At 31.9% G+C, this 26,829-nt stretch overlaps 2 protein-coding genes across 7 annotated transcripts in view; one reads left to right on the top strand and one right to left on the bottom strand.

The window, feature by feature from the left end:
• Snapin (SNAP associated protein) overlaps positions 1–12,800 on the top strand; it is a 55,371-nt gene extending 42,571 nt beyond the window's left edge. Inside the window, exon 4 of the mRNA XM_035375914.2 lies at positions 11,632–12,800. Within this exon, the coding sequence (XP_035231805.2) occupies positions 11,632–11,730 (99 nt within the window). The 3' untranslated portion in view covers positions 11,731–12,800. The remainder of the gene's footprint in view (positions 1–11,631) is intronic.
• An 8,311-nt stretch (positions 12,801–21,111) lies between these two features.
• Positions 21,112–26,829, bottom strand: part of LOC118203638 (uncharacterized) — a 57,704-nt gene continuing 51,986 nt past the window's right edge. For all 6 annotated transcript variants that reach the window (XM_035375915.2, XM_035375918.2, XM_085822019.1 and 3 more), the window contains one exon: positions 21,112–25,417. In XM_035375915.2, coding sequence (XP_035231806.1) covers positions 24,580–25,417 — 838 coding nt within the window. In that variant the 3' untranslated portion in view covers positions 21,112–24,579. The remainder of the gene's footprint in view (positions 25,418–26,829) is intronic.

The raw sequence follows: 26,829 nt of genomic DNA, 5'->3' as shown, positions 1-26,829 counted from the left end.
AAGGTTTTCGGACATCGCAAACTAAAGGTGAAATTTTTCAGTTATTGGATTTTGTAAAGAAATGTGGAGAAGCGGTAATAAATGAAGATGATATAAGAGAAGTTTTTCATTGCGACGACAATGCCCCAATCATCAATCAATTAACGTACAGCGAAATCTGTAGTATGGTTCTAGATCCAGAAAATATCACTTCTGATAGTTAAGAAAGTGACACAGACATTATCGAAAACGAAACAATTTCGATTGACAAATTAGTCGGTATTCTCGACACCACTATTATAGGACTTGAACAGCGGAACTTTGTAACTGAACAAGAAATTATGTCTGTTTATAGAATTAAAGAGAAAGTATTATCACATAAAACGAAGCAACTTAAACAACTTACGTTGATAGAAATGTTTAATAAAGTAAACAAATAAATAGTAAGCTTTTTTTTTTTTTGTAAATTTTGTTACCCTTTAGATAATAATTGTTCTTTATTTCATAAATTACGGTTTCATATTTTAAATTTTAGAATTTCTGCATGCCATCTTACGAGATTTAAACTGATGATCTATAATCCGGAATCGCCGAAGTCCCGACGAGTCCGGATTAACGACTTTTGATTGTACCTGGCGTGCTGGAGATCCGGAGAAAGTGATCATCAAGCAGGGATTGATCAACTTGTATACAGAGGAAGCATAAGCTAGCCTGGGCACCATGCTGCCTCACTATGTCATGCTGAAGGATGAGGCAATGAAGGGCCCCCTTCCCCCCCCAAAAATGCCTTGGAGTCTTGGAGAAGAAAACTTCTGTTCTATAATGGTAGTAAATACTGGATAAGCAAACTAGGTGGAATGTAATCTGTACCGAATGGTACTCCGTACCATCAATCCAGAGGTTTTGCTGGTATTACAGTGATGAAGAATGCAAGCTTCCAGTGTTCTTGGTTCACATATGATGGCAATCATGATTCTACAAGCAAGAAGGGGTTTCATCAGAAAAGATGTCATTGAATTCATGTTGAATGCCTCACTTTAGGCAGTGATTTCTGTGTTATAGCATTAAAGAATGTTGAAATAATTGTCACTTTGCTGATTATCTGTGGGATTGCAGACATCATTGTATTATATGTATGTATGTGATATTTCGGCAGTTGTGGTAAAACTTGGCATTAAAGTTCAGGCTCTTTTTTTTTTTTTTTTTTTTTTTGCAGAGTGGTAAAGCAGGATCCAAATGACGAGGCAAGATGATTTAGCTTTTAGTTACACATTTTTATTCCATAGCTTTAATTTTCACCGTAGATCATGCTTTACTTCATACGAAATTCTCCAAATCACATATTCAATAGTAGTTTAAACTAAGTACGACTGAATTTAAACTTTATGCATCATTACTATTTCTAACAAAGGACAGAGCAGCGCAGAGTCTTGTAGCAGTGATATTAGGAAGCAGTCTGACTGAAAAATGCCGCATACTCAGTATTTATAGTAGCAGTTACGTAATAGGCTAGCATATTCTAGAAGGTACTGGCCTAGGGGGAACATCCTAAATTGCAAAAAGTTAATTAAAGGTTGCGTGTTCGCGTAGAGCAAAGCCATCGTATTTTTTTATATTTTACATTTGAATACAGTAAGTTGCATTTTGAAGTACGACATCGTTTTAAACAAGTAAGCGGCAGCAGCATACATAAAAAGCATCTTACCGGCAGGAGAGCTTATGCAGAAAAGGGGCAGAGTTATATTAGTTCAACTCATTGCAAACTTTTATTCATAATCATGAACAGCACTAAAAACTTATACAGAAGAAATTACAGACGTCCACCTTCAGCACATCCCACACCAACACACGTGGTGAACGAAAAAACACATGGTCAACAACTCTTTAGTCAATGTTACAGTTACATATGAAAATTTAAAAACAATAACACAGCAAAACAAAAATGTTCTGAAAATTCACACACTTAATTTTAAAAAATTAAATGCACATTATTACAGTTATTAGCAATGACAAATAATTATTACACTTTTCTTTCATAATTTAAATTGATTTTTTTACCAATGTCTGGGCTATCACCAGGCCACTGAAATGCTAAGTTCAAATCCAATGTATTGGACTGGTGCAGCCATCTACTGACAAGATAGTGAAATGCAAAGTGTTCTAACATTACTCCCTCACCAGTAACTAAGTTACGATACTTAAATTGCATTGGTAAGGTCAATAATCAAATAACGTGATCACTACATCTCATGATCAAAATGCACTCCATGTATAAAAGAATGAATTTCTAAGCTTGCATCTGGTTCTGAATTGTAAGGTTATAGCAAATTAAAATACAAATAATAATTAAGGTAGCTGGAACTTCAAGATATATCACTAATCTCTTTTGTTCCATGCTGGAAAACCACATAATTGTAGATACCACATTCAATATTCTATACATTCATTATACATTTCATTATTATATCTCAAAGTTAATATATACATACATACTCCATATCTGGGCTTAACTGAACAATTCAATGATATGCTTTCAGTGACATGAAAATAGTTAACACCAATAAAAATCTGATCAGTATTACTAAAATTTTCACATTTCATAGCAGGTATTTTAAACACCAAATGCACTTTTCTTATTTTACTCACTCCTGACTGACTCAATGCAACACTGTCCTGAATATACACCTTAGCAACTAATATTCTTTGAAAATTATTAGTTTTCTGAAAAACAGGTATTAGTACTGCATTAAGCTGCAGCTGGATAGAAATTATATTTGCTCTAAAGCTCATATATGCCTAATACCAACATGATTAGAACACTACTTATTTACATACAGCTCAAATTCTTAATTTTCAATACTGCAATCTAACATTAACAAATTAGTGAAAAAGACATATCTCATAATACATAGATATATGTGCACTACACTATATAGCACTGAAATATTCTAACTGAAACAATAATTGTATTTTATAAGATAGCTTCTAAGGAGGTAATGCAGATGTTATGCCTAAGCAAAAACACACTGTATTCCAAAACACAATAATACCAACCCTTACAGCTATTACATGCATATAAAATTTGAAGCAAAAATTTCTAGAACAGTAAAAACAATATGGAAAGTATATCTGCATATATTCATGAACAGTAATATATTGCTCAATATCTACACCACTATGACTCTGGTATATTACAGAAGATACATAAATTAGAAATTATAAAATCAGTATACATTATTGTGAAGGAGATAAATACGATATGACATTAGCCTTAATTGGGGAAGTAGATCATGAATAATAATATTTGCAGTAACAAGAGATAAGAGTTGTGATTGAGTTTTAAGTTCGAAACCTAACAGGAAGTTTTATTTCTCTACCACAACGAGTGTTTGTTGGGAAATTACTATGATGCATTTCCTTTGAGGATCCACCATTGACATCGTCGTCAAGAAGCTGATTCGGTAGTTCTGGCATGCTATCTGCATTCATAAGGTAAGCAGGTTTCAGCCTATCAATAGAGATGTTAACATCTTTTCCTTTAATATGCACAGAATAATACTTATCATGTCTTTCTGCTACAGGAAATGGGCCATCATATGCAGGCTCTAGTGGTTTTTTCACCCAATCAACTCGAACGAACACATGAGTACAGGTCCTTAAATCTCTATGTACAAAAACTTTTTGATAAGATTGACATGTATCTGCAGACTTCATTGGCTTTACTAGGGCCATCTGCTGCTGCAGATTGTACACAAATGTGTCAGGTTCAACGTGGACACTGGGTTTTTCAAAAAATTCACCAGGAAGCCTGATATTGGTACCATATACCATTTGAGCAACAGAATAGTTTGTACCATCTCTGATAGCAGCTCTTAAACCCAACAAAATAGAGGGTAGCATATCACTCCATTTTACATTATTGTGAGCTTTTATTGCAGCCTTTAGTGTCCTGTGAAAGCACTCTATTTTCCCATTACATTGGGGATGATAGGGCGTTGTATGCAGAAGTTTAGCACCACAAATAGCAGCAAGATTTTTAAACATTTGGGAGGTAAACTGGCGACATTGGTCAGTTACAATACACTGTGGCACTCCAAATCTGCTCACCCAATGGTCATAAAAAGCTTTACTCACCAGTTCTGCAGTGATCTCTTCTAATGGAACTACCTCCATCCAACAGGAAAATCTATCAATACATGTTAGACAGTAAATTTTACCATTAGATGGTGGCAAAGGCCCAATCAAATCAATATGGATGATGCTAAATCTGGCATCAGGTTCTTGATATGTGCCAAAGGTCGATTTGGTGTTACTTTAACTTTCTGGCACTGCAGACAAGTTCTAGCCCAATCACTTGCTTGTTTCTTCATCCTGGGCCATACAAATCTGGCAGTTATCTGTTTTACAGTGGATCTGACACCAGGATGTGCAAAACTATGGATATGATCAAAAATTTTCTTGCGAAAACTTTGAGGTACATATGGGCGAATATTGCTAGCTGAAGTATCACACCATAGGACATTTTTAGATTGTAGTACGTATTCCTTGAAAATTAATGAGGTGTTACTTGCAATTAATTCTTTCAACTCAGGGTCATTCTGTTGTGCCTTTGCAATTTCTTCATAATTAATTATAGATATCTCTTCAATTCTGGAGAGAGTATCTGCTACAATATTGTTCTTTCCACTAATGTGCTGTATATTTGTAGTAAACTGGGAGATGTACTGTAACTGACGCAGTTGCCTAGGTGAAGCTTTATCATTCTTTTGCTTGAATGCAAAAATCAGTGGTTTATGATCAGTGAAAATTTGAAAATCTCGTCCTTCCAGCATGTATTTAAATTGCTTCACAGAGAGATATATTCCAAGCAATTCACGATCATATGTACTGTATTTTCTTTGAGCCTCATTTAGCTTCTTTGAATAAAATGCAACTGGTTTCCAGTTACCATCTTCATACTGTTGCAAAACTGAACCAATTGCCCAATCTGAGGCATCAGTGCACAGAGATAATGGACATTCAGACTTTGGATAACTTAACAGGGCAGTATTAGCCAAGTCAGTTTTGCACTTCTCAAATTGCTTTATGCTTTCTTCAGTCCAAGGTACTTTACTTTTATCTTTTTTCTTTGCTCCCTTAAGCATTTCATGTAGCATGGCCTGGGTCTGCGCTGCATCTTTCAAGTACCTCCTATAAAAATTTACCATGCCTAAAAACGTTCTTAAGCCATGAAGAGTGGATGGCAGTTCATAATCAAGAATAGCTTTAACTTTGTTTGGCAGAGGTTGCGAACCAGAAGGCGTAATGAGATATCCCAAAAATTCAATTTCTTTAACTCCAAATACGGACTTTGACACATTTAAGCATAGGCCGCCACAGTTATCAAGCCTTTCGAAAATTAAGCTCAGATGTGTTTTATGCTCATCCTCAGATGATGAGGCGATTAAAACATCATCAAGATAAGGAAAACAGAAATCAAGCCCTCGAAACACCTCATGTACAAATCTTTGAAAGGTTGAGGGAGCATTTCGGAGACCAAAACTCATAACGTTAAACTCGTACAGTCCAAATGGTGTAATAATGGCTGTTTTTGGTTTATCCTCCTCAGCTATGGGTATTTGATAGTATGCTTTGAATAGGTCTAATTTTGAGAAAATTGTTTTCCCACTCAAGATTAAATGAAAATCCTCAATCCTAGGAATCGGGTATCTGTCCGGAATAGTCTGCTCATTCAGACGTTTATAATCACCACATGGTCTTAAAGTTCCATCTTTCTTTGTAACCAGATGCAGAGGACTAGCCCACTGTGATTTAGATGGCCTGATTATACCATTGTCTAACATGAACTGAAACTCTTGTTTTGCCAAATTCAGTGTCTTAGCATCAAGCTGCCGAGCACGAGAGTAAACTGGCTGTCCTTTTGTAGCAATATAGTGCTGGACCTTATGTTTCACTTTGGTGTTCAATAAATTGGGCTTCGTAATACCAGGGTACTTTCGCAACAGCTCAGAGAATTTTACAGAATTGCTCACTGTGCTAATCGCAGTATTTTCAGTTACTGACATTACATCACTATGTACAAACATATTTGTCACACCATCAATTAATTTTCTCTGGCGAATGTCAAGCAGTAAGTGAAACTGATTCAGAAAATCGGCACCTAAAATGCCTCTGTTTACTTTTGCTACAACAAATGGCCATTGGAATGGGCGACGTAGTCCGAGGTCCACGGTCAACACCTTATGAAGTGCAGGTACTTTTAGATTTCGTATCAGCTGGAATCAAGCTGATATCTGCTGCACTGTCAATAAGAAATTTGATTCCTGTTTTTCTGTCTTTGATAAAAAGGCGAAATTTGCGGCAATTAATGTTTCCAGTAGCAGCAGGGCTTGCCGCTGATTCTACTGCTAGTTGCAGTTTTCCGGCTGCTTCCAACTGCAGGGAGGTTTGCATTTATCAGGGTAGCATTTTTTTCCAAATTTGAAATGGAAAAAACAGTATTTTCCATCTGGGTCAAAACGCTTGCGGGATCTGCTGCGGCTCCTATTTCTTTGATGGCTTTGACTTCGTCGTCTGTCTCTTGTGTGTTGAACACTCAGAGCCGCAATTTGTTGCTCAAGTGAAGAAATTTTTTTTAGCAACATATCATATGGGCCAGCTTCTTGGACCACACTCGCAAGTTCTATCCAGGGATTCATCTCAAGAATTTTATCGGCCATTGTGGCCAACTTATCAGTACCTTCATCACTAACAATTAAAATGTTTTTTACTTGGTCTGGCAGTTTCTCCATCCATAAGGTTCTCAGAATTTTTTCAGACACATCATCAGCATCTCCAAGGGCATGCATTTTTCGGAGTAGTTGGCTGGGCTTTAGGTCTCCCAATTCTAGTCCAGTTAGCAATCGCTTGATGCGTTTGTTTTCACTTTCTTTAAAAGTGCTCAGAAGTCTTTCTTTAGCGGCTGAATATTTGTTTGGCGTGTCGTCTCGAATGATGTCCCAAATGTTTTCTATAAATTTGGGTTCAAGTTGTGCAACCAGGTAATTAAATCTTGTGTCTTCGGAAGTAATTCCACTGATTTTAAACTGTGCCTCTACGGTGAAAAACCACATTTCAGGTTTCTCTATCCAAAATGGCGGTATCTTAACACTCACTTTACTAGCTTCAAGTTTTGAAGTAGATGCAGATTCACTGTCCAATGGCATGTTTGCAATTTTAGTCAAACTAAAAGATTAGCATTCCTAATAAAACATGGGTCACCAGATATTAGTTCAACTCATTGCAAACTTTTATTCATAATCATGAACAGCACTAAAAACTTATACAGAAAAAATTACAGACGTCCACCTTCAGCACATCCCACACCAACACACGTGGTGAACGAAAAAACACATGGTCAACAACTCTTTAGTCAATGTTACAGTTACATATGAAAATTTAAAAACAATAACACAGCAAAACAAAAATGTTCTGAAAATTCACACACTTAATTTTAAAAAATCAAATGCACATTATTACAGTTATTAGCAATGACAAATAATTATTACACTTTTCTTTCATAATTTAAATTGATTTTTTTACCAATGTCTGGGCTATCACCAGGCCACTGAAATGCTAAGTTCAAATCCAATGTATTGGACTGGTGTAGCCATCTACTGACAAGATAGTGAAATGCAAAGTGTTCTAACAGGTATAATACTTTCAGAAGAAGAAGGTTGTGAGTGGGAAAGTTTCAATTCAGAGTTTTGGTTTACAATCAATTTGATTGGACAAGAGGCATTTGCATTAAAACATTACGTAAGATGGAAAAATCTGGAACCTGTAAGAAGAGATGAATTTGGGGGCAGATCATCAAATTTAGAATGTTAATTTTGAGGTTGCCATTTATTTTTTTGAAACAGCTATCATATTTTGTTATATCTTATATATTTTTATAAATATGTAATAATTTTTTAAAATGCGTAGATGAAGGTACTGGAACTTTAACAGCTTTCGATACTGCATAAATGACTGAGAAGACTTGAAGGTGCCAGAGTGGAAAGCATGATGACACATTTATCACAACATGTCTTGAAAAATCACAATCCTTATTTTTTTATGCATATCAAATCATCTTTTTTCAGACATGATTATATTTGAATACAGTACGTTGCATTTTGAAGTACAATGTCGTTTTAAGCAAGTAAGCGGCAGCAGCATACATAAAAAGCTTCTTGCCTGCAGGAGACCTTATGTGGAAAAGAGGCAGAGTTATAGTACTTTCAAAGGAAGAAGGTTGTGAGTGGGAAAGTTTCAGTTCAGAGTTTTGGTTTACAATTAATTTGATTGGACAAGAGGAAATGTAATGTAAGATAGAAAAATCTGGAACATGCGAGAAGAGATGAATTTAGGGGCAGATTACCAAATTTAGAATGTTAATTTTGAGGTCGCCATTTATTTTTTGAAACAGGCTATCATATTTTGTTATATCTTACATGTATGTATGGTGTTGTGCAACACACCCACGTTTCAGTTCACAGTTTTGGTTTACAATTAATTTGATTGGACAAGAGGAAATGTAACGTAAGATAGAAAAATCTGGAATGTGCGAAAAGAGATGAATTTAGGGGCAGATTACCAAATTTAGAATGTTAATTTTGAGGTCGCCATTTATTTTTTGAAACAGGCTATCCTATTTTGTTATATCTTACATGTATGTATGGTGTTGTGCAACACACCCAATTTTCTGACCAATGCATATCATGTGGCTATGTGATTCTTAACAATGTGGATATTATATCTGTAGTCTCACCAGTTGGTTAGTAGGTGATATCAAAGTCTTGCACATCACTTTGAGTGGCTGTCCTTGACCTATCAATGGCAGACTCTTATAACAGTTATTTGATTTTGACCAATTTTAGGAGCAGTGCGTGGTATGATAATTCACAATTGTTCTAGATTAATATTCTCCTGCATTCGAATTCTTAGACACACTGATATCAATTACTTCTTCTTACAGGGGGTATAATATCACCTCCAATACAGAAAATTCTGAGTGAACGGAATTTCCAAATGCAAAATCGGCATTTCTATCTGCCTTTTTATACTGCTTTGATATGTTATTACTCTTGTCTAAAATGTGTACATGCTGTTAACTAATAAACATTTGTGTATTCCAGCATATTCCATCTTTTTTGCTAATTTCAGATTTTCTGTCAACTTTCTTTTCATAGTACAGTCAAAAGTCATTAATCCGGACTCGTCGGGACTTCGGCGATTCCGGATTATCGATTTTTCTGGATTATAGATCATCAGTTTAAATCTCGTAAGATGGCATGCAGAAATTCTAAAATTAAAAATATGAAACCGTAATTTATGAAATAAAGAACAATTATGATCTAAAGGGTATCAAAATTTACAAAAAAAAAAAGCTTAATATTTATTTGTTTACTTTATTAAACATTTCTCTCAATGTAAGTTGTTTAAGTTGCTTCATTTTATGTGATAATACTTTCTCTTTAATTCTATAAAAGACATAATTTCTTGTTCAGTTACAAAGTTCCGCTGTTCAAGTCTCGTTAATTGCTGTGCCGAGAATACCGACTAACATGTCAATCGAAATTTTTTCGTTTTCACTAACCTCTCTGTCACATTCTTCATGTCTTTATCCATTTTTTGCAGTAATTCCACTTTTTGTTTGTTCGACATCGAAACATACTTTCATTTTGTAGATCCTTTGGAAGTTTCAGCATCGGAAATTCTATTTGACATAATCGAAAGTTCAAGTTTACTTTTATAAAATTGCTCTTACAGTCTGCAAAAAATAATAAGCGGGATCCAATTCGAAGATTAAGGAACAACACAATTATTAACATTAACTGAATTAGATAATTTTAGCTTACACCGTCCGTTATACATTAAACGCGCAGGCGAAAACGTATTCTGCACTTGCGCACACGCATATGCGCAGTAGTCAAGGTCTTACGCGCACTCGTAAAACGCCTGTGCGCATGTGCCAACGCGGCGCATGCGCAGAAAGTTTTTAGCTTTGAGGTCCGGATTATGGGTGTCCGAATTAACGACTTTTGACTGTATAACAATTTTAATGGAAAGTGCAGTAGTATACATATGCATGGGTATGAGTGATAATATAAAGAGGAAATTGTAACAAGCATAGCAGAGAGAATTTTCAATGAAAAGGCAGTCATAATATGAATATCTTCTTGATTTCCTTGAGAACTTATTTTTATTTATCATCAAGAAGATATTCTGCTGTTTTATTATGGGTTTTTATGAAAAGTTTTCAAAATGCCCACTTTTACCTGTACATGTGCCAACCTGGCAGTGATATTTCCATAAATATTTTGCTATATCCTCCCATCCTTGGGATGAAGTTCATCGGATATGAAATTTAAGTCATGTCAAATTAAACTAAGATATCTGTACAAACTTTTAAAGTTCTAAATAAGTATTTGCAGTGATGTCCTTAACATTCCAGTTGAAGTCTTCAAAATGCAACTATATACCTTACCATCTCATCCTAGATGAGTTTCTGTCACCTTCCCAGTCATGTATAACAAGGTATAGTTCGACTGTCTCATCCGCGACCATGAGCGCAAACATGCATGTGCCATTTGGACCGAATTATTCTCAAAATAGGGTTGAAAGATGGAGATTTTCTTTCTCTCCAGCATAGCTCTTTCTGGAGAAGGAAAGACCTTTCACGTTGCAGCAAGTAATACCGCCCCTTTTGAATGAGTCTATGTGTTTTGGCAGAATGCCAACCAGGGTTGCACTTGAGAAGGTCGAACTATAACTTGTCATCTTAAATTCATGTTCTATGTCATTAGGTGTTATATAAGGAGCACTTTTTGGTTGCAATAGATATTCTGTATGCCATCTCTGCCAAAAGTTATTCAGTAAATGTTTGGCAATATAGGTACCTGTTTCAAGGACAACATTTCTGTTGCAACTAACTTCCTTAATAGATTAGCAAGGCCATACAAATGTCAATCTTTTCTTTACTAAAAAAATGAAAAGGCATTGTGGAGGAGGTGGTTCTTAAAGAAACATTATTATTAATTAATGGTGCGGTATTTTCATTTTGTCTTGAAGCTTCTTTTGTGATTATTTCTACATTTGATGTGTATTTAGTTTCATAGTAATTTTCTAATAAAATTACTTTAGCGTGTAATGAATTTTGCTAGTATTAAAAGAATAAATTTTGATTAATGTATTAGGAATTTTTTTCTTTGAGGGTTTCATTTTTCTTATTGCACATACAGCAAGTATGGAATTAGGATTATATTAATTCCACATTTGTAGCCAAATAAGTAAATACTAGTTGTATTAAAAATGCTGGTATAAAAGTATAAAATAATCAACAGATTTTGGCATATTTATCTGTGTACATAATTTAATATTATTTTTTGTAATAGAATTTATGCATTTAAATATATTCTTTACTTTAAATGTGTTGTTTACTGCAGATAACCCAAATGTTACTCGTATACTAGTTTGCAAGTTCCTAGTGTATAAATATATTCTAGTTTTATATCATAATTCAACAAATTAATCAACTTTTTTCTAATTTTATAGCCAGTTGTGTTAAAATGGTACTGTATTTTGTAACAGTATTGAAGATAATAATTTTGATTATCATTATTATTACAGGAGCGTTTAAATAGACTGCATCAGAGTATTGCCCGAGAAACAGCTAAAAGAAAAGCCCTTCTTGAAACCAGTCCTACTACTGCTCAGCCTTCATCATGAAAGAAATCTGAAAGATATATTCTGTAAATGCTAACTTTTCTTGAAAGTAATTGATCAGAGAGAATTGTGGTTTTATTTAATTGCAGTGTGAAATAATATATTTATGGAATGCAGTAATCTGTATTAGCTCAATGTTGAATGCATTCCATAACTGTTACAGTGTTTTCTTAATGTGTTAATTGTTTAAAAAAAAGTTAGGTGAATGTAACATTTTATATTTTTTGCTTTTGGCAGTCAAATACTGCAAGTATCAAACTGTGCAGTATTTGACTGCAAGAAGCAAAATTTCATAAAATAATAAGAAAAAGTTATTTATTTATTAATTAAGCTTAAAGAGAAATTTAATTAATTGAAAAGTTATGGAATCATATACAGTAGAACCTATTTATCTGATGTAACTGAAATGGAGTAATTTAAATAAGCCATAGTACAATTTCTTTTTTTTTTTTCTGATAACGTAGGATCAAATTTAACATAAAATGGATATCACTTATTTTTGTTTATATCATTTTGTTTTTGAATGAATTTAAAATTAAATTAAATAAACTTTGAAATTTACATTTTTTAAACTTATTAAATTTTTTTAACTTATTTTATTTAAATCACGTGAAAGAAGTAATATGCATCTATAATTATATATATTTATGCATATATGTATCTATATAAATATAAGCCATCTCTGATGTTGAAAAATAACATTCCTTAGAAGAAGACAGAAATTCATATGAGCATGCAGTATTAGAATTTTTCTTTTTTTAATTTATTGAAATATTCAACGTATTATTATTATTATTGTTATTATTTTGACAATTTACTAATTTTTTCAGAGAAGGCTTTTAATGCAGTACAAATTTTAACTGATGCAATCCATCAGTGATACTAAAAGATTTTAGAAATATTACCAAGACAGAGACAGATATTTAAAAGACATCTCTGGGATAGCAAGCTATAATTTATCTATTTTGTAAATAAATTGTGGTTTCTTTTTTACATTTTGAAATATGTATTTTCTTTTTGTATAATGAAAAAATGAAAGATGTTTATAAAAAGTAAAACCTGAGATGATTGTTTTTGAGACTTAGTGGCTCATTTTTGGTTTAATGTTTCACTTAATGATTAACTCTTTCGCATCGAAGTCGCCCCAAATGCCCAAATATTCAGACATCGGCTCGACGCCCGAAACGCCTGAATAATTTCCTACCCAGTGCTTTCCCCCATCACGTTACTGCATTACTCATTGCTTTCAGGTGTTGTTAAATCACGTGTCAATCATTCTTTTGAAGCTACTAAAAGTAGCTTCCTTGTTTTCTTTGTTCCTTCCTTTCCTTTGTTTACTGTCAGTGTTTAGCTTTTGATGCCCGAAGTTGCAATACCGTCCCAAAGGGGAACTTCACACAGTGTCAAAGCGTCGAAGAAAGAAGTTCTCGCTTTACTTAAGTAAGGCTATTGTTAGCGCTGTAGTATTCAACTTGTCATGGGGGAAGGAAAAGAATTCCAGGAGAAATTCTTAGATATGGGCGTTTTCGATGTTTGGGGAATTGAGATTTTGTCCTCTCTCGATGCGAAAGAGTTAAAGGAAAGCAATGGAGGTAGGAAGTAACAGGAGAGGCTCTAATTGGTTTTCTCCATACTCTGCTTTACAGCACTGGTGATCCCTTCGTGGGGACCAAAACATTAACCCATTAACAGCCAAAACTATAAAGAATGTTTCTTTTCTCATGAAAATAATAACAAATATTAAATTTACATTGAAAATTTTAAAAATGCTCTTACCTGTGGAAAAAGCGAGTGTTGCGTTCGCGCAATGTCAGTGGAATAAGATTACAGATGTTTAGTGAGTAGGATTGTACTCGTGTGATGTTTCTTTTGAGTGGAGCGCAGGATTACTTTTTAGCTGTATAACATTTTATAAATCTACAAATCACTTTACTTGTAATTAATTTAATATTAAAATATACATTGTATTTCTTTTACAATTACAGATTATTTCAGTTGAAAGATTCAAGCATGAAAGGCTTGATTACAATCATGATGTAAAGCTGCATTACATACTTTGCATCTATAAACAGTCTGGCTATGGTGCTCTTTACAACAAAGTCTTTTGTTATCAATGGACTTTACGATAAAATGTCTACCATCTCCATGCAATGGTTTTTGAATGCTGAATTTACTATGTCTTCCTAATGCTGATCTATTTGTGGCTAATTCTACACTCTCAATAGGAGTTTTAAAAAGGAATAATGCATTCTCGCGTCTAGAATCTAAAAGAGACTTTATATTTCCAGTAGTAAAAAGTGGGGATATTTAGTAAGTTTAGATACGATCTCACCTCATATAATTTATCAGTATTGTCAATTTGACTATTGTCAAATGCAAATTCTGCTTCAGAATCCTCTACTGCAAACGTGATATCGATTCTCATATAACAGGAACAGAAACATCCTTATGAAAGGACCAATACATTTTTTCTTGAGGTAAAGAATGATATACTGTAAGCAATAATATTCCAATAAATCGTCTCATATAGGCTTCAGATGCAATAAATTCTTTTTTTTTTTTTTTTTTTTTTCCTGAGCGTATATATTTGTCTGTTCAACGAGAAGAGAGTAAATGTCTAAATCAAAAAGAAAATCGAAAATCTGTGCACTAGTTTTACCTTGTATTTTGTCTTTATAATTTCTCTTCTTCATGTTCTTCCTGAGACATAACTAACAGTTCCTTTTTTATCCACTTCAAGATTTCAGTCTTCTGCTTTTTAAACTTTTTAGTATGACTATAACTGCTTTTAGAAGGCTGAAACTTACTTCTTACAGGAATTTCAACTCCCCCAGCAGTATCATTTGGTAAAATATCATTATCATTATTTAAAACATTGCCATTCCTTTCTTCTTCGTCACTAGCTTCTGCAATTTCTGGGGGAACAACAACAATATCAGTTTCATTCTGGTCATTATTAACATTATCATCATCTGTTTCTTCATCAAAAAATCTTTGAAGGGCTTCTTCTAATGTAAGATATGTCGTTCTAGGCATTTTTAAACAACCAGAACATCAAAAGGAATGAGTGAAAAAGGAGATTGACTACCCGTTTCCTGCTGATGTTGCGTCAGCACAACACCTGTTTTCCCTCCCTTCCCAACACAAATATAAACATCTGACTGATGTAATGTTCTGATAAACGGTGAACTTGACTAAAAATAGATCACTCGTAAAAACGGCGATTCTTTCGTTAAATATTTTCAGCAAAAATACAGGGTCAAAAATTTTGCTTAAAGTATGAAATTAATTATTATAAACAAAATGATTGGTGAAGGCAAATATTTTTTTACAGAAATAATCTTCATAATATTCCCTACACAAAATCATCTGCTGGCATAAAATATTTTAGGTAGTTATGTTTATATACGCATTTATTTTGACCGTTGCGTCAACGCAACACTAGCGGCTAATGGGTTAAGTGACTTGCCATTAAGATCAATGGGTTTTGACATGATTGGATGTAAACATTTTGTAATTACATTGTAAATATGCATATAAATGTATATATTTTCTTTTTCTACTATATTTCAGAGGCCTAAGTATGTGAAAAGAATACATTTTTAAACAGCATTTCATTCAGAACGGAATTAAGTGCTAAACATTTAAAAAACCAGTTTGCTCAAAACAGTTTAGTTTTAATAAAATAGTTTCACAAGTTTTTGTTAATTACATTTGAAAAAAATTTTAAGGTAATTTGATTTTATTCGGTTAAGTATTACAAAAATTAAGATCAAAGTTTATTGTATTATTAATATTAAAATTATGCATTATTTCTGTTCTATTTACAGAGCTTCTTCCTAAAATACTTTCTCAAATATAACATGATTTTTTTAGCTGAGGCATTTTTTAAATCAAAAATCTGAGTCAATTTATAATTAATGCTCTATTTGGTCCATTTCGAATTAGAGTACCTTTTATTTCAATAGTGAAATACGTTAAATAATGGTGCTCATTTTCATGTACTTAATTTTTTCTGAATATTTCTGAAAGGGAATAAAAAAAGGATTTTGTTAAAAATTATTATTTAAAACTTGTAACTGAGTTCTTATAAAATGTAAGGAAATAATTATTTTAATTACTTATCAGTTTTTTTTTACCCTTAATTTCAACAATACATATTCTAAAACTCTTCTTTACTATTTATTAAGTACGTATCTCATAGAATTTACTTTATGATACATTTTAACAGATGCTTTCCCGTATATGAACAGTTCTTGCTTTAATAATTTTTTAAACGCATTTGTCAACAGAATTTCAATTTATGTTTACAATTCAGTGTTAAGGTTATTATATATTTAAATAATATTTATAATCATTATAAATGTAGATATATTTAATAACTAGATTTCTTCACAGTAACTTCCACAGGAAGTTATGAATGAATAAATCCTTCATTTCAAATACATTATAAATAATTTAATGAATGTTTATGTATTTTGTTGAAGGCAGATATATGCTTTTTTCGTGTATCTGCCTTCAACAAAATATGCACATATGAAACAATATAACAATTTGAAATATGCACATACACACTATACTGCATGTATATGCATATTTTTCATTTTTGGCTTTTTCAAATCTTTAATTTCTGTGCATTCATTATCTTTTTTCGAGTAAAGTAGTTTACAATAATTTAGCATATACCAGAAACTTTTACATAAGAAATATGTACAGTCAAAAGTTGTTAATTCTGACACCCATAATCCGGACCTCAAAGCTAAAATCTTTCTGCGCATGCACCGCGTTGACACATGCGCATAGGCGTTTACGCGTGCGCGCAAGACCTTTACAACTGCACATATGCGTCTGCACAAGCGCAAAATACGTTTTCGCGTGCGCGTTTAATGTATAACGAACGGTATAAGCTAAAATTATCTAATTATCTATTTCAATTAATGTTGATGATTGCGTTGTTCCTTAATCTTTGAATTGGATCCGGCTTATTATTTTTTGCAGAGTGTAAGAGCAATTTTATAAAAGTAAGCTTGAACTTTCGATTATGTTATATAGAATTTCCAATTCTGGAGCTCCCAAAGGATCTACAAAACAAAAGTATGTTTCGATGTCCATCAAACAAAAAGTGGAATTGCTACAAAAAATGGATAAAGGCATATCCTTTGTTTATCTAACCGTTCCGAAATCTGTTTATCAATTTCACGCTGCTCTGAGCGGGGGAGGGGGAACGTCGTGGCACGCAATGAACTGGAAGTTGATCTGTCAGCACTATCGTTATCTTCAGGGCAGATGTTTTTATTTTATTCGGCTTATAATTCCTTACTAAATGTAGTATTTCATCTCGATGTACTCCGTCTTTGATATGATTTAAATCAAATTCCTCGTCATTATAAATATCACGAATACAAATCAAATAGTTTTCTGGTTGCAATTTTCTAATTTCGGCTATGCGTAACGTATGCTTTATGCATGCACGCGTTGAAAGAAATGTTTAATGAAGTAAACAAATAAATATTAAGCTTCTTTTTTTGTAAATTTTGATACCCTTTAGATCATAATTGCTCATTATTTTATAAATTACGGTTTCATATTTTTAATTTTATAATTTCTGCATGCCATCTTACCAGATTTAAACTGATGATCTATAATCCGGAATCGCCGAAGTCCCGACGAGTCCGGATTAAAGACTTTTGATTGTATAAATATAATTTGAATGAAAATTATATGCATTATTTTTAATAACCACTGAAAGGTCAACTTTTCTTCTAATATTCTATCAAATGTATCGAAAGACATATACAATTTTAAAAGTATTTTTCATTCTTTAAGCATAATATTTTTGCTAAAATCTAAATTTTTGTAGTTCAACTGTTTAGAATTTTATAAAACAAATTCGCAATCAAAATTGCTGTTGTTAGTTATTAAAAAAATAAGATGTGATTTTTGGGTAAATGTCACTTAACTATACAAGCAGCTGTTATATATCCATCACATAATGAATATTTGCTCGTATGCAGAAGTATCCCATTTTCTGATTTGCAAGGAACTGTCGTATGTTGAAATGTTATCAGAGCGCTGTCAGGGGAGTTTCTGGATGTAAGCAAAAAACATGCCATCTGGAGACTGAAGCCTTTGAGCAGTGCTTCACTCATAGACTGTCCCCTCCTTTCATTCTTACTTCCATGGGGAAAACACATAAGAGCTATCTTCCTAAGGGAAAGATGTTTTTGTTAAGGACTTACTAAGGGAAACTGTTTCATGTTGCTTATATTACGTATCGGGAAAATCTTAAAACCCATGCAGTCAGTCTGTTTGTTGGGATTTGAATTCTTTGTCAAATTACCAGTATATAGCAGTCTTATTCACTTGCCACAGATCAGCCTTCAGTGGAATTTTAGTTAAGTAGGATTATACTATATATTAATTAATATTGTATGACAACTCATAAGAGAAAAAGTCATAAATGTTTTATCACTTCAAAATTTATATGTATTTTTCCATATTAATTGTTTTATTTATTTTCCTTTGAAAACCGAAAATAGATGTAAAAAATTATATGCAAATGATGATATATTTATTAATGAAAGCAAGACTTAGAATTAATGATGTTATAGAAATATTGTTAGTTTAGATGTAAATCCATAATGAAGAGTTTTGATTGCGTAGAATGTTAATCTGTAATAAACAGCAAATTTGGCATTTGAGGCGTATTAAATATTCATCTTAATTTCAATTGACATTTGCAGCCACAATTTACTTGGCACCCTAATCATGCCTATTCAAGAACATTTATATTTTTGATGCTGTTGCAATAGGAAGAAAGAGAGCAGCAAGGCAGCATCTTAATGGGAACACAGGTAGAAGCAAAAGTATGCCATTAACCCAGTATGGCAGCTTACTAAGAGAAAGTTTTGGTTTAAGATTCAAATTAGCTGCATATGTCATCAGAGTTATGATAAGATATGGATTGTTCTAGAAATTACGCAGTTCAGAAAGCCATTATTATTTTTTGAATAGAGAGGAGCAATAAGGGGCTATTGCTAAATTAAATTGTAAAGCTGATTTACATATTTTTTAACCTTAAATATTTATGCAGTCTCCTAGAAAAAAAATTTTTTCTTCAGGTGTGCAGTTACAAAATCTGAGCATTAACTTTTGATGAATCTTTATTTCTGAGGTACCTGAAGTGTTAAGTAAAATACAGAAATGACATTAAGTAATATACTTTATTTTTTAAATTACAAAATAAAAGTTATAAATATTTTGTAAAATTCTCCTGAATCTTAACACATTATGTACAGAGTTGTGCATTCTAATAAATATTCTCTACATTTAAATATAAATGTTAATCTGTTAAGAATTGCTATTGTAAAAACAATGAACAAAAAAGAAATGAGGGGAATGAAAATACCAGACTTAATTAAATATTTGAAAGATATAGAATATAGTGGAAGGTTTATTCTTAAAAATGAACAAAGAGGAAATATATAACATCCATATGTAAACTGTTTCATGCTATTTGGCAAAAATATAAAGGTTATATTCATTGAACATGAGAGTCAATTCTTTTATAAGTAATTCAAGGAGTTAAAAGTATTGAATGTTTTCAAACAAATAGAGAAAGCTAAATTAAATTCACAAAAGATTTTAAAATAAAGTGTTGAAATGTAGTTTACATAAGGGAAAAAATTTTTAGCCCATATTCGTAGTTTAGATTTCAATAGGTTCGCTTAACATAGCTAAACATAACATTTATTGTAATGAACCAAATAAAAGATAGCTTCACAACTGATTCTGCTTTTTAAACTGTTTTGCAAGGGGTGATTTGCAATCTGATCCTTCAAACTTCATCTCTTTGTGAGACTCATATAAACTAGCATTTTTGAAATGTAAAACTAGAGTGTCAATAAAAAAATTTTAATAGATTTAGTGGGGTGGGTTTATATATATATATATATATTGAGAAATATTTATTTGTTGTTGCATAGAACATTCATTGCTTGTTTTATTATGTCTTCTACATCGAGTCCAAATAATGTGCTTGATTGGTTAATTGCTAAATTAGAGTAACCAGATGGCAACCACAGCTATTGAAAAATAATTTAAGAACATTATGTTGTGCACTATAGCAGTGGTTTTCTGTCTTAACAGGATAAGATTTTCTGCAGGTGCCAGTTTTTTAGATCATAAAGCAACATCTGTTTTGAGGCATTTAAAAAAACTAATTTGTTCTTAATATTCACATTCCAGTTTAGTAACTGAAAATGAATTTTTATCTAAAGTAATAATAATAAAGTTCGATTTGGAATTCACAAATCAATAATTTCTAAGTAGTAAAATATTTTACTTTATCTTCTGCATAAGTTACTTGCAAAATAAAGGTATTACATGACAGGTATGATTCAAATGACTAGTTAATTTTGTAAAGACAACTGCTTTCACTCATTATGGGAAGTATGCAATATTATGCAAGCAAAATGGTAACTGTTCCCTGTTTTTTCAGGGTATGGATTTTTTTGCCTATTAGTACATACGAAGCTTTTTTATAAAGGAATATTATCTGCTTTTGAACATTAAAAGGAAAAGGGCTTGCATTTAAGGTGATCTAGACATGAGCTGGATATGTTGAAGATAATTGATAATTCACAAACAGGATAATTGAACGATCTGAGTACCATACTTTAAATACTTTTTTAATATGTAAAAGTTAAGGAATAAATGATATATTTTTAGTATTAGACTGCATAGGCAGAAAAATAATATAGTGTTAAAAGCATTTTTTAAAAAGGGGAAAAAATTTTGGGGGGGGGGGTCAATTAGCTAATTGCTTGCAAGTCTTATATGGTATGTTTATGTTTAATGAAGAAGTGCATAACATATCTTATGGATTTTTTTCAGGAATAATAAGTAGAATGCAAGAAAGAGGGACTATTTTCATTTTTCTGTCTCTGAAATGCAAGAAAAATCTGTTCTGAAATTGATGAATTTATATTTTTTTAAATGCAAGGAATTTTACTTGCAGTACTAGTAGACTTTAGTGTGTTGATTGAACATAGATAAATGATGCATGCTATTTCTAACTAGTCATAAATCTTGATACTCTGTCATTTGCTCAAATTATAGTGATTCTTTTCCTTTTGTAAAGATAAATATTTAAAATTGATGGGCTAAATAATTTTTGCAATAGATTAAAGTATAATATTGAGGTTTAAAACTTACAAAAACTGTAAAAGCTGAAATAGTCTTTAGTTTTAATAGCCTTTAGTTTAGATTTTCATAATTAAAATACAACTAAAAACTTGCATAGATTTCAAAAATTTAATTATTTCTTAAAATATATTGGTATTATGATATGAGTAATTATCCAAAAAAAAAAATATACATATCAACTGTTAAATATAATTTTATTGTATTAGTTAATGTAAATAAGAATACATGCATCTGATCATTCCAAATATGTATGAAATGTTCATAATGGGCACTTTCAACTGTATATGTGAATCAACTCTTAGGCAAATAAAGTAGTATGTATAATGTATAGTAGAAATGTTGTTGTTTGGGATAAAGATTTCAGTTTAAAATCATTTCTTTTTTACTCAATTTGTATGATTATTTTTAATAGGAATTGCACAGATTTAATATTTTTATTCAAGATGTTGTCTCTAAGTGCTTTACTGAAAAAGTACAAAAGAATTTTTTATGAAATGCATTTATTATAATATAAAAAATAGTAAATATCCTTTTTAGAGGGAATATGTCTTCTTAAAGAAATCTATGTTAAAAATCAGGAACACCAGTTATGAAAGGTTTGTGCGATTTTAATTTACTAGTTAAAAGTGCAGAGTTTCTGAACTTGAAGAGAAAGGTTTTAGCAGCCTTTGCTGGCCATTATTCAGTATTAACACCATTATTTTCACTGGTGAACTGGATACAGTTCATATGCAAGGCCTTTGCTGTTGTAGGACTTCTCTCTCTTCAAAGCCGTCATACAGGAAAGTGAGAGTGCAGTTTCCCAGGCAAAGAAAGGAACAGCTGTTCTCCAAAAGTACAGAAATTTTGGACTTTCGTACCAAGAGATCGATCAAGATTTTTGACTCAAAAGTTAAGAGAAAAGGCCTTGCAGATCTCTTGGACAATGGATATATCACAGATTCTCCTCATGCTACAGCTGTGGCAAGACACTGATGTAATTATGTCCATTTTTTGAATGAATATGGTTGTCTCAATGTTGATTTCTTTTACATTATACTCAGGAATTCTCCATTGATGACACTGGACTCTCTTTATGGACTGGACAAAGAGCATTTAAACATGTGCTCTGCACTTAATAATTTTAATTCTGCCACCCAGTACTGGAAAGCAAATCAGCTAATTGCTCAAATGTCAAAAGAGATTTGTATATAAATAACTCCGTTATAAGTTCCTGCTGCTTGAAATGATTTATCAACTTTAGCTTCGACAAGCTGTGTTTGCTTAGTGCATACTTAGGCCCTGAGCCAAGGCTTATTTAGGCATGTGTTAAATTATATTTCACATTTATTCTTAGTTGAACATTTGTTCTACCTTACCTGTAACCTGCGGAATCTGTTTTTGTTATATGCCTAACTTTGTGTAACCATCAGGTTTAGTATTAATAAAATGGTTTATTTTAAACTCTCAGTTTGAATTTGTAATCTCCATAATTAGAAAATAAGATGGGATGATAAATCATCTGATTGTCTTTTACAGTTCAGTTTGGCATTTTATAATAGTACAGAACTATACATATGTATTGTAGAAGCTAATTATGATACTCAGAGTATAATTCAAGAAGCTTAAAGTATGAAAAATGTTAAGTTTTAAATGTGTTTTCAATCATTATCAGAAAAAGGTAGTTTTAACACAGAATTTCAACTTTAAGCTGGTATCTTGTATCTTAACAGCACACAATAATAAAAAGATTTCAGATTTTGTTCCATATTTTGAAACAACTGAAGATTACCTAACTGTGAAAATATGTCAGCAATGTATGTTTGTGTTGCTGTACTCTCATTTCAGCTATTTTTTAACTTGTTATTAGCTATCTGTAAATCACATATTGTGAATTTATCCATATAAAACAATCATGAACATCATAAAAATATTTATTTTAGGACATTTAATTCAAAACTGACACTTAAGTACCTGGAAAATGATATTTCTATGAACATTTTCACAAAATTGATATAAAATACAACATTGAAATTTTCAAAAAATTAGAAATGTGTGCATATTCTGAAATCTATGTCATTTTGGAATTTAAATAATACAATAAGAAAACAGAATGTCATATGAAATGATTGCATTTTACTTTTTTTAAGAAATTAACATCAAAATGAGCATCAGAACAAATAATGCGAATTATTCTGGAATATTATATTTGATTAAAACTTTTTTGAATAATAAAATAATTTTATACGTACATTAATTTTTTTATTTGATGCCATATTTTATATCAGGATTTACTGTCTCAGATGGAAGACCAAGACATTAAAAACTATTTGTATTAAAAAACAAATGTATACACACAAATATTAATAAGGAAAGAAAATACCGAAATAAAAAATTTAAAGAGTACTAGCTTTCAAAAATAGCCACCTGTGGTCCATTATTTTGATATTCTAAACAGTTAACTATTTTAATGTTATGGTCTTCACTTTTTTGGTTAACACTGTAATGCAATAAATTTATGGATGTCATTATGAATTGGAGTAGAAACTTAAAAATTCTCAGTAGAAATTGAAACATTATATTAAAATAGCTCTAATTATATATCTATCTGTACAACTCTCTAACATAGACATATATATACACTATGTAAATGCAAAAAAAATCATTCCAAAGAAATAGAGTGGTTGCACTTTTGATCCTAGACTTTAACACATGCAATTCATTATGGAAAGCAGCAACAGGAGTAGAAGTCTCAGTTTCTTTAGAATTTTACACTGAGAAAGATTAATAAAACATATTTTTTAAAAGTAATACTTGTATAAGTCTTCTGATTTCTTCAACTAGGACATGACTGTCGTGATCTTATTTAATCTGTACAATTTATCTAATTTAATAATCTAATTTAATCTGTACAATTTATAGATATATATATAATGTGCTTTGAATATATTTTACGTCAATTATCTGACATTTATCATTCTGTTATTGACCAGAATGAGCAAGTAACAGATTTAAGAATGAAATATATTACAGTTAAACAGAAGTATTTTAATACAATTATAATGCCACTCTACCCTGTATTTATTATGTATAAACAAGTATCTATGTGGAGAATAAGCTAAAAGCTTACTGATACTACAACAAAACTGAAATCAAAGGCAGCAAGGCTATGATAATGCTTTTATGATAATGCTTTAACAGTCTTTTAATATTCCTATTCTGTGGCTATATACTAATGTGTAGCTGTTTGATAGTAATATTAAGTGAAATATTTTAAAGTATAGTAATGTATCTTAAACCTATATTCTGCTGATTATTCATAAGTATTTTTTAAGTTTTTAAAATTTTGATTATTTACTGCTACCGCCTCTTTTTTAATATTCATTTTAAGTAGATATTAATATTATATGTCATGAAATATTTAAATATAAGACTAATAATTCTTATTTCAAGCTGTGTGCTTCCACTCTATTTCAGTTTTAATTGGTGCTCAAAACATTCAGTAAAATTGAAATATGATTCACAGGTAGTAAGTGAGCACAGTATATTCCTTATTTTTTGTCCACATCTGTAAGTACTACTCAGCACTCATTGCATTCTGTGCTGAGTTCTCATCATTTGACTGGCATGGCACATAGATTTAGATGGCAAATTGTAATCCCATGATTAGAATTCAACAAAATGATGATAATGGTGATGCACATGTTCATGAAGGTGATGATGCTCATGTCTTTCTACTAGAGGTCCGTGAGCTGAATTAGGAGAAACACTGTTACACAGAAAGTGCTTAGTTGCTTCTGATTTGGAATTAGAATGTTCTCGAGCAATCCAGCTGGCAACCTGCTGCATTGCTCGTTGACGTTCACGATCACGATGTCGATGCCGATAATGATGCCCAGGTGATGATGGAAGATGATTTGACAGTTTTTGATTTTCTAAAATAGAAGTCCAATTCTGGTTATTTCTTGGTTTAAGTTTTGGTGAGTAAAATCCACCAGGATTGGTTAAGTCATTTTCATACAAGTCATAAGATTTAGAACGGCGATGATGAGGCTTCTCCCAATCAAATTTAGCATCTGGCACAATATCACATAAATCAAAGTTTAAGTTTAGCAAATCATCCTGTGGATCAGGATTAATTTTATTCCTATATAAACGAGGGCTTCTTTCCACATCAATGTTCACTTTAGGATGACATGGAACAGAGGGTTTCTTCAATGGAGAAGAGCCATGGCTCTCGCGTGTTTTATGAGATTTTGAACATATGTGCGTTCTGTCTACAAGCCGATATGGACAAATGTATTTAGGGTCCATACGAGGGCTGTGTAGTTGTTCAGCATTGTGCTTTGGATTTGAAGTATCATTGTGCTTGGGGCTTTCCATCCCAGCCAAGTCCAAATAATGATTTCGGCGATCACGGCTCTCTGGTAAATGGTCCCTACTCGTTGGATGTTTGTGATGATGGTCTTCAGTAAAGTTCTGAATTGTCTCGTCTAGTAGATGCCTGCAAAATTATGAAATTAATTACTTAAAAATACTTCATTAACATGCAGTTTAATGTATTAACGAAATTACAATATTATTTGAAAACAATAATTTTAAATTGTGCTTTCATACTATAAATTAGTATTAATATCATATTTTATAATAATTTATTTTTAAGGTTTATAGATTAGAATAATTAACACTTTATCGACCGCTAGAGGTTCAACAGCATACGCACATCCGACCGGCCGCTCAGCCACAGATTCTCCCTGTTCTGAATAACTGTCAAGACAATCTGATAAATCGTCTAAATAAAACTCTCCAGTACCATATTTTTCGCTCATCGTGAATAGTAAATTTTTAAAAAATAGTGTGAAAATGTGAGAGTTTACGAAGCAACGCACTTAACACAAGGGAGCAATGTACCTCAATACTAATAATAAAATGCAGATGGTATAGCAAATAGCTTATAGCCATAGATTGATAGGCTATTTTTAGGTAGCCTCGAGAAAAAAGCGATTAATAGGCTATGGGTAGGTAGGCATTGGCGAAAAAAAACCAATTAATAGGCAATCGGTCAGTAGGTATTGGCGATACAAAGCTGATCGGTCGGTAAAATGTTACATTTTATACAAACTACAGTGAAATGATCGATGAAAGTTTGAATTAGAAATATATTGCAGAAGGTTAACCTGACTAAAAAATTATTCATAAATTATAGTAAAGTGTTCAAGGAGTATCTACATCAGAGTAGGAGTTCCCAATCTAGGATTTAAGATAGAATTTCAGGAGGTGCAACATGTGAACATGAAAAAAAAAAAAAGGAACCTAGATCTAGGGCTTTCTAATAGAAAACAAAAACTTGCACATGGGAAAACTATGAAAGTATTTGTGCACTGCCCTCATTCCATCACTGGAATTCAAACCCAAGACACAAATGTCACTATTCTATGCTTTTAGTAATTTACAAATCTACATTTAGCATAATAATCTACTCTATTTTTTTTATAATACAGTTAAATACCTCATAACTGGCACCCATTTAACTACCAATATCAAAATAATGGCACCTTTAAAAGTCTATATTTAAATTGGAAATTCAGGCATGTAAGATGAGAAAGTATGTAATGGGCTAACAATCTCTAAAGACCTAAATGCAGATGTGTTATGTTTCTTCTGTCCAACATAACCTTATCCAGCTAGTGATTCCCATGATTTAGTATGATGGCATATAACTTAGAAACTACCATTTCTAAGTTATATGCCATCATACTAAGAAATTCATAATTTTCATTGATAATACATATGGTAGTTTTAAAATTTGTGTAATTTCCTTTTTATGAAATATAAAATCATGTGTGTTTTAATTTTAAATAACCTGCAGGACTTTTCTATATTATATATTTAATTTTGACCAATAGATCAAAAAAA

The sequence above is a fragment of the Stegodyphus dumicola genome, chromosome 8, assembly GCF_044657685.1.
Source record: "Stegodyphus dumicola isolate Sdum_Otavi_A_Nest chromosome 8, ASM4465768v1".
Taxonomy (NCBI): domain Eukaryota; kingdom Metazoa; phylum Arthropoda; class Arachnida; order Araneae; family Eresidae; genus Stegodyphus; species Stegodyphus dumicola.
The sequence above is the reverse complement of the archived record's forward strand: the minus strand, read 5'-3'. Positions and strand labels throughout refer to the sequence as shown.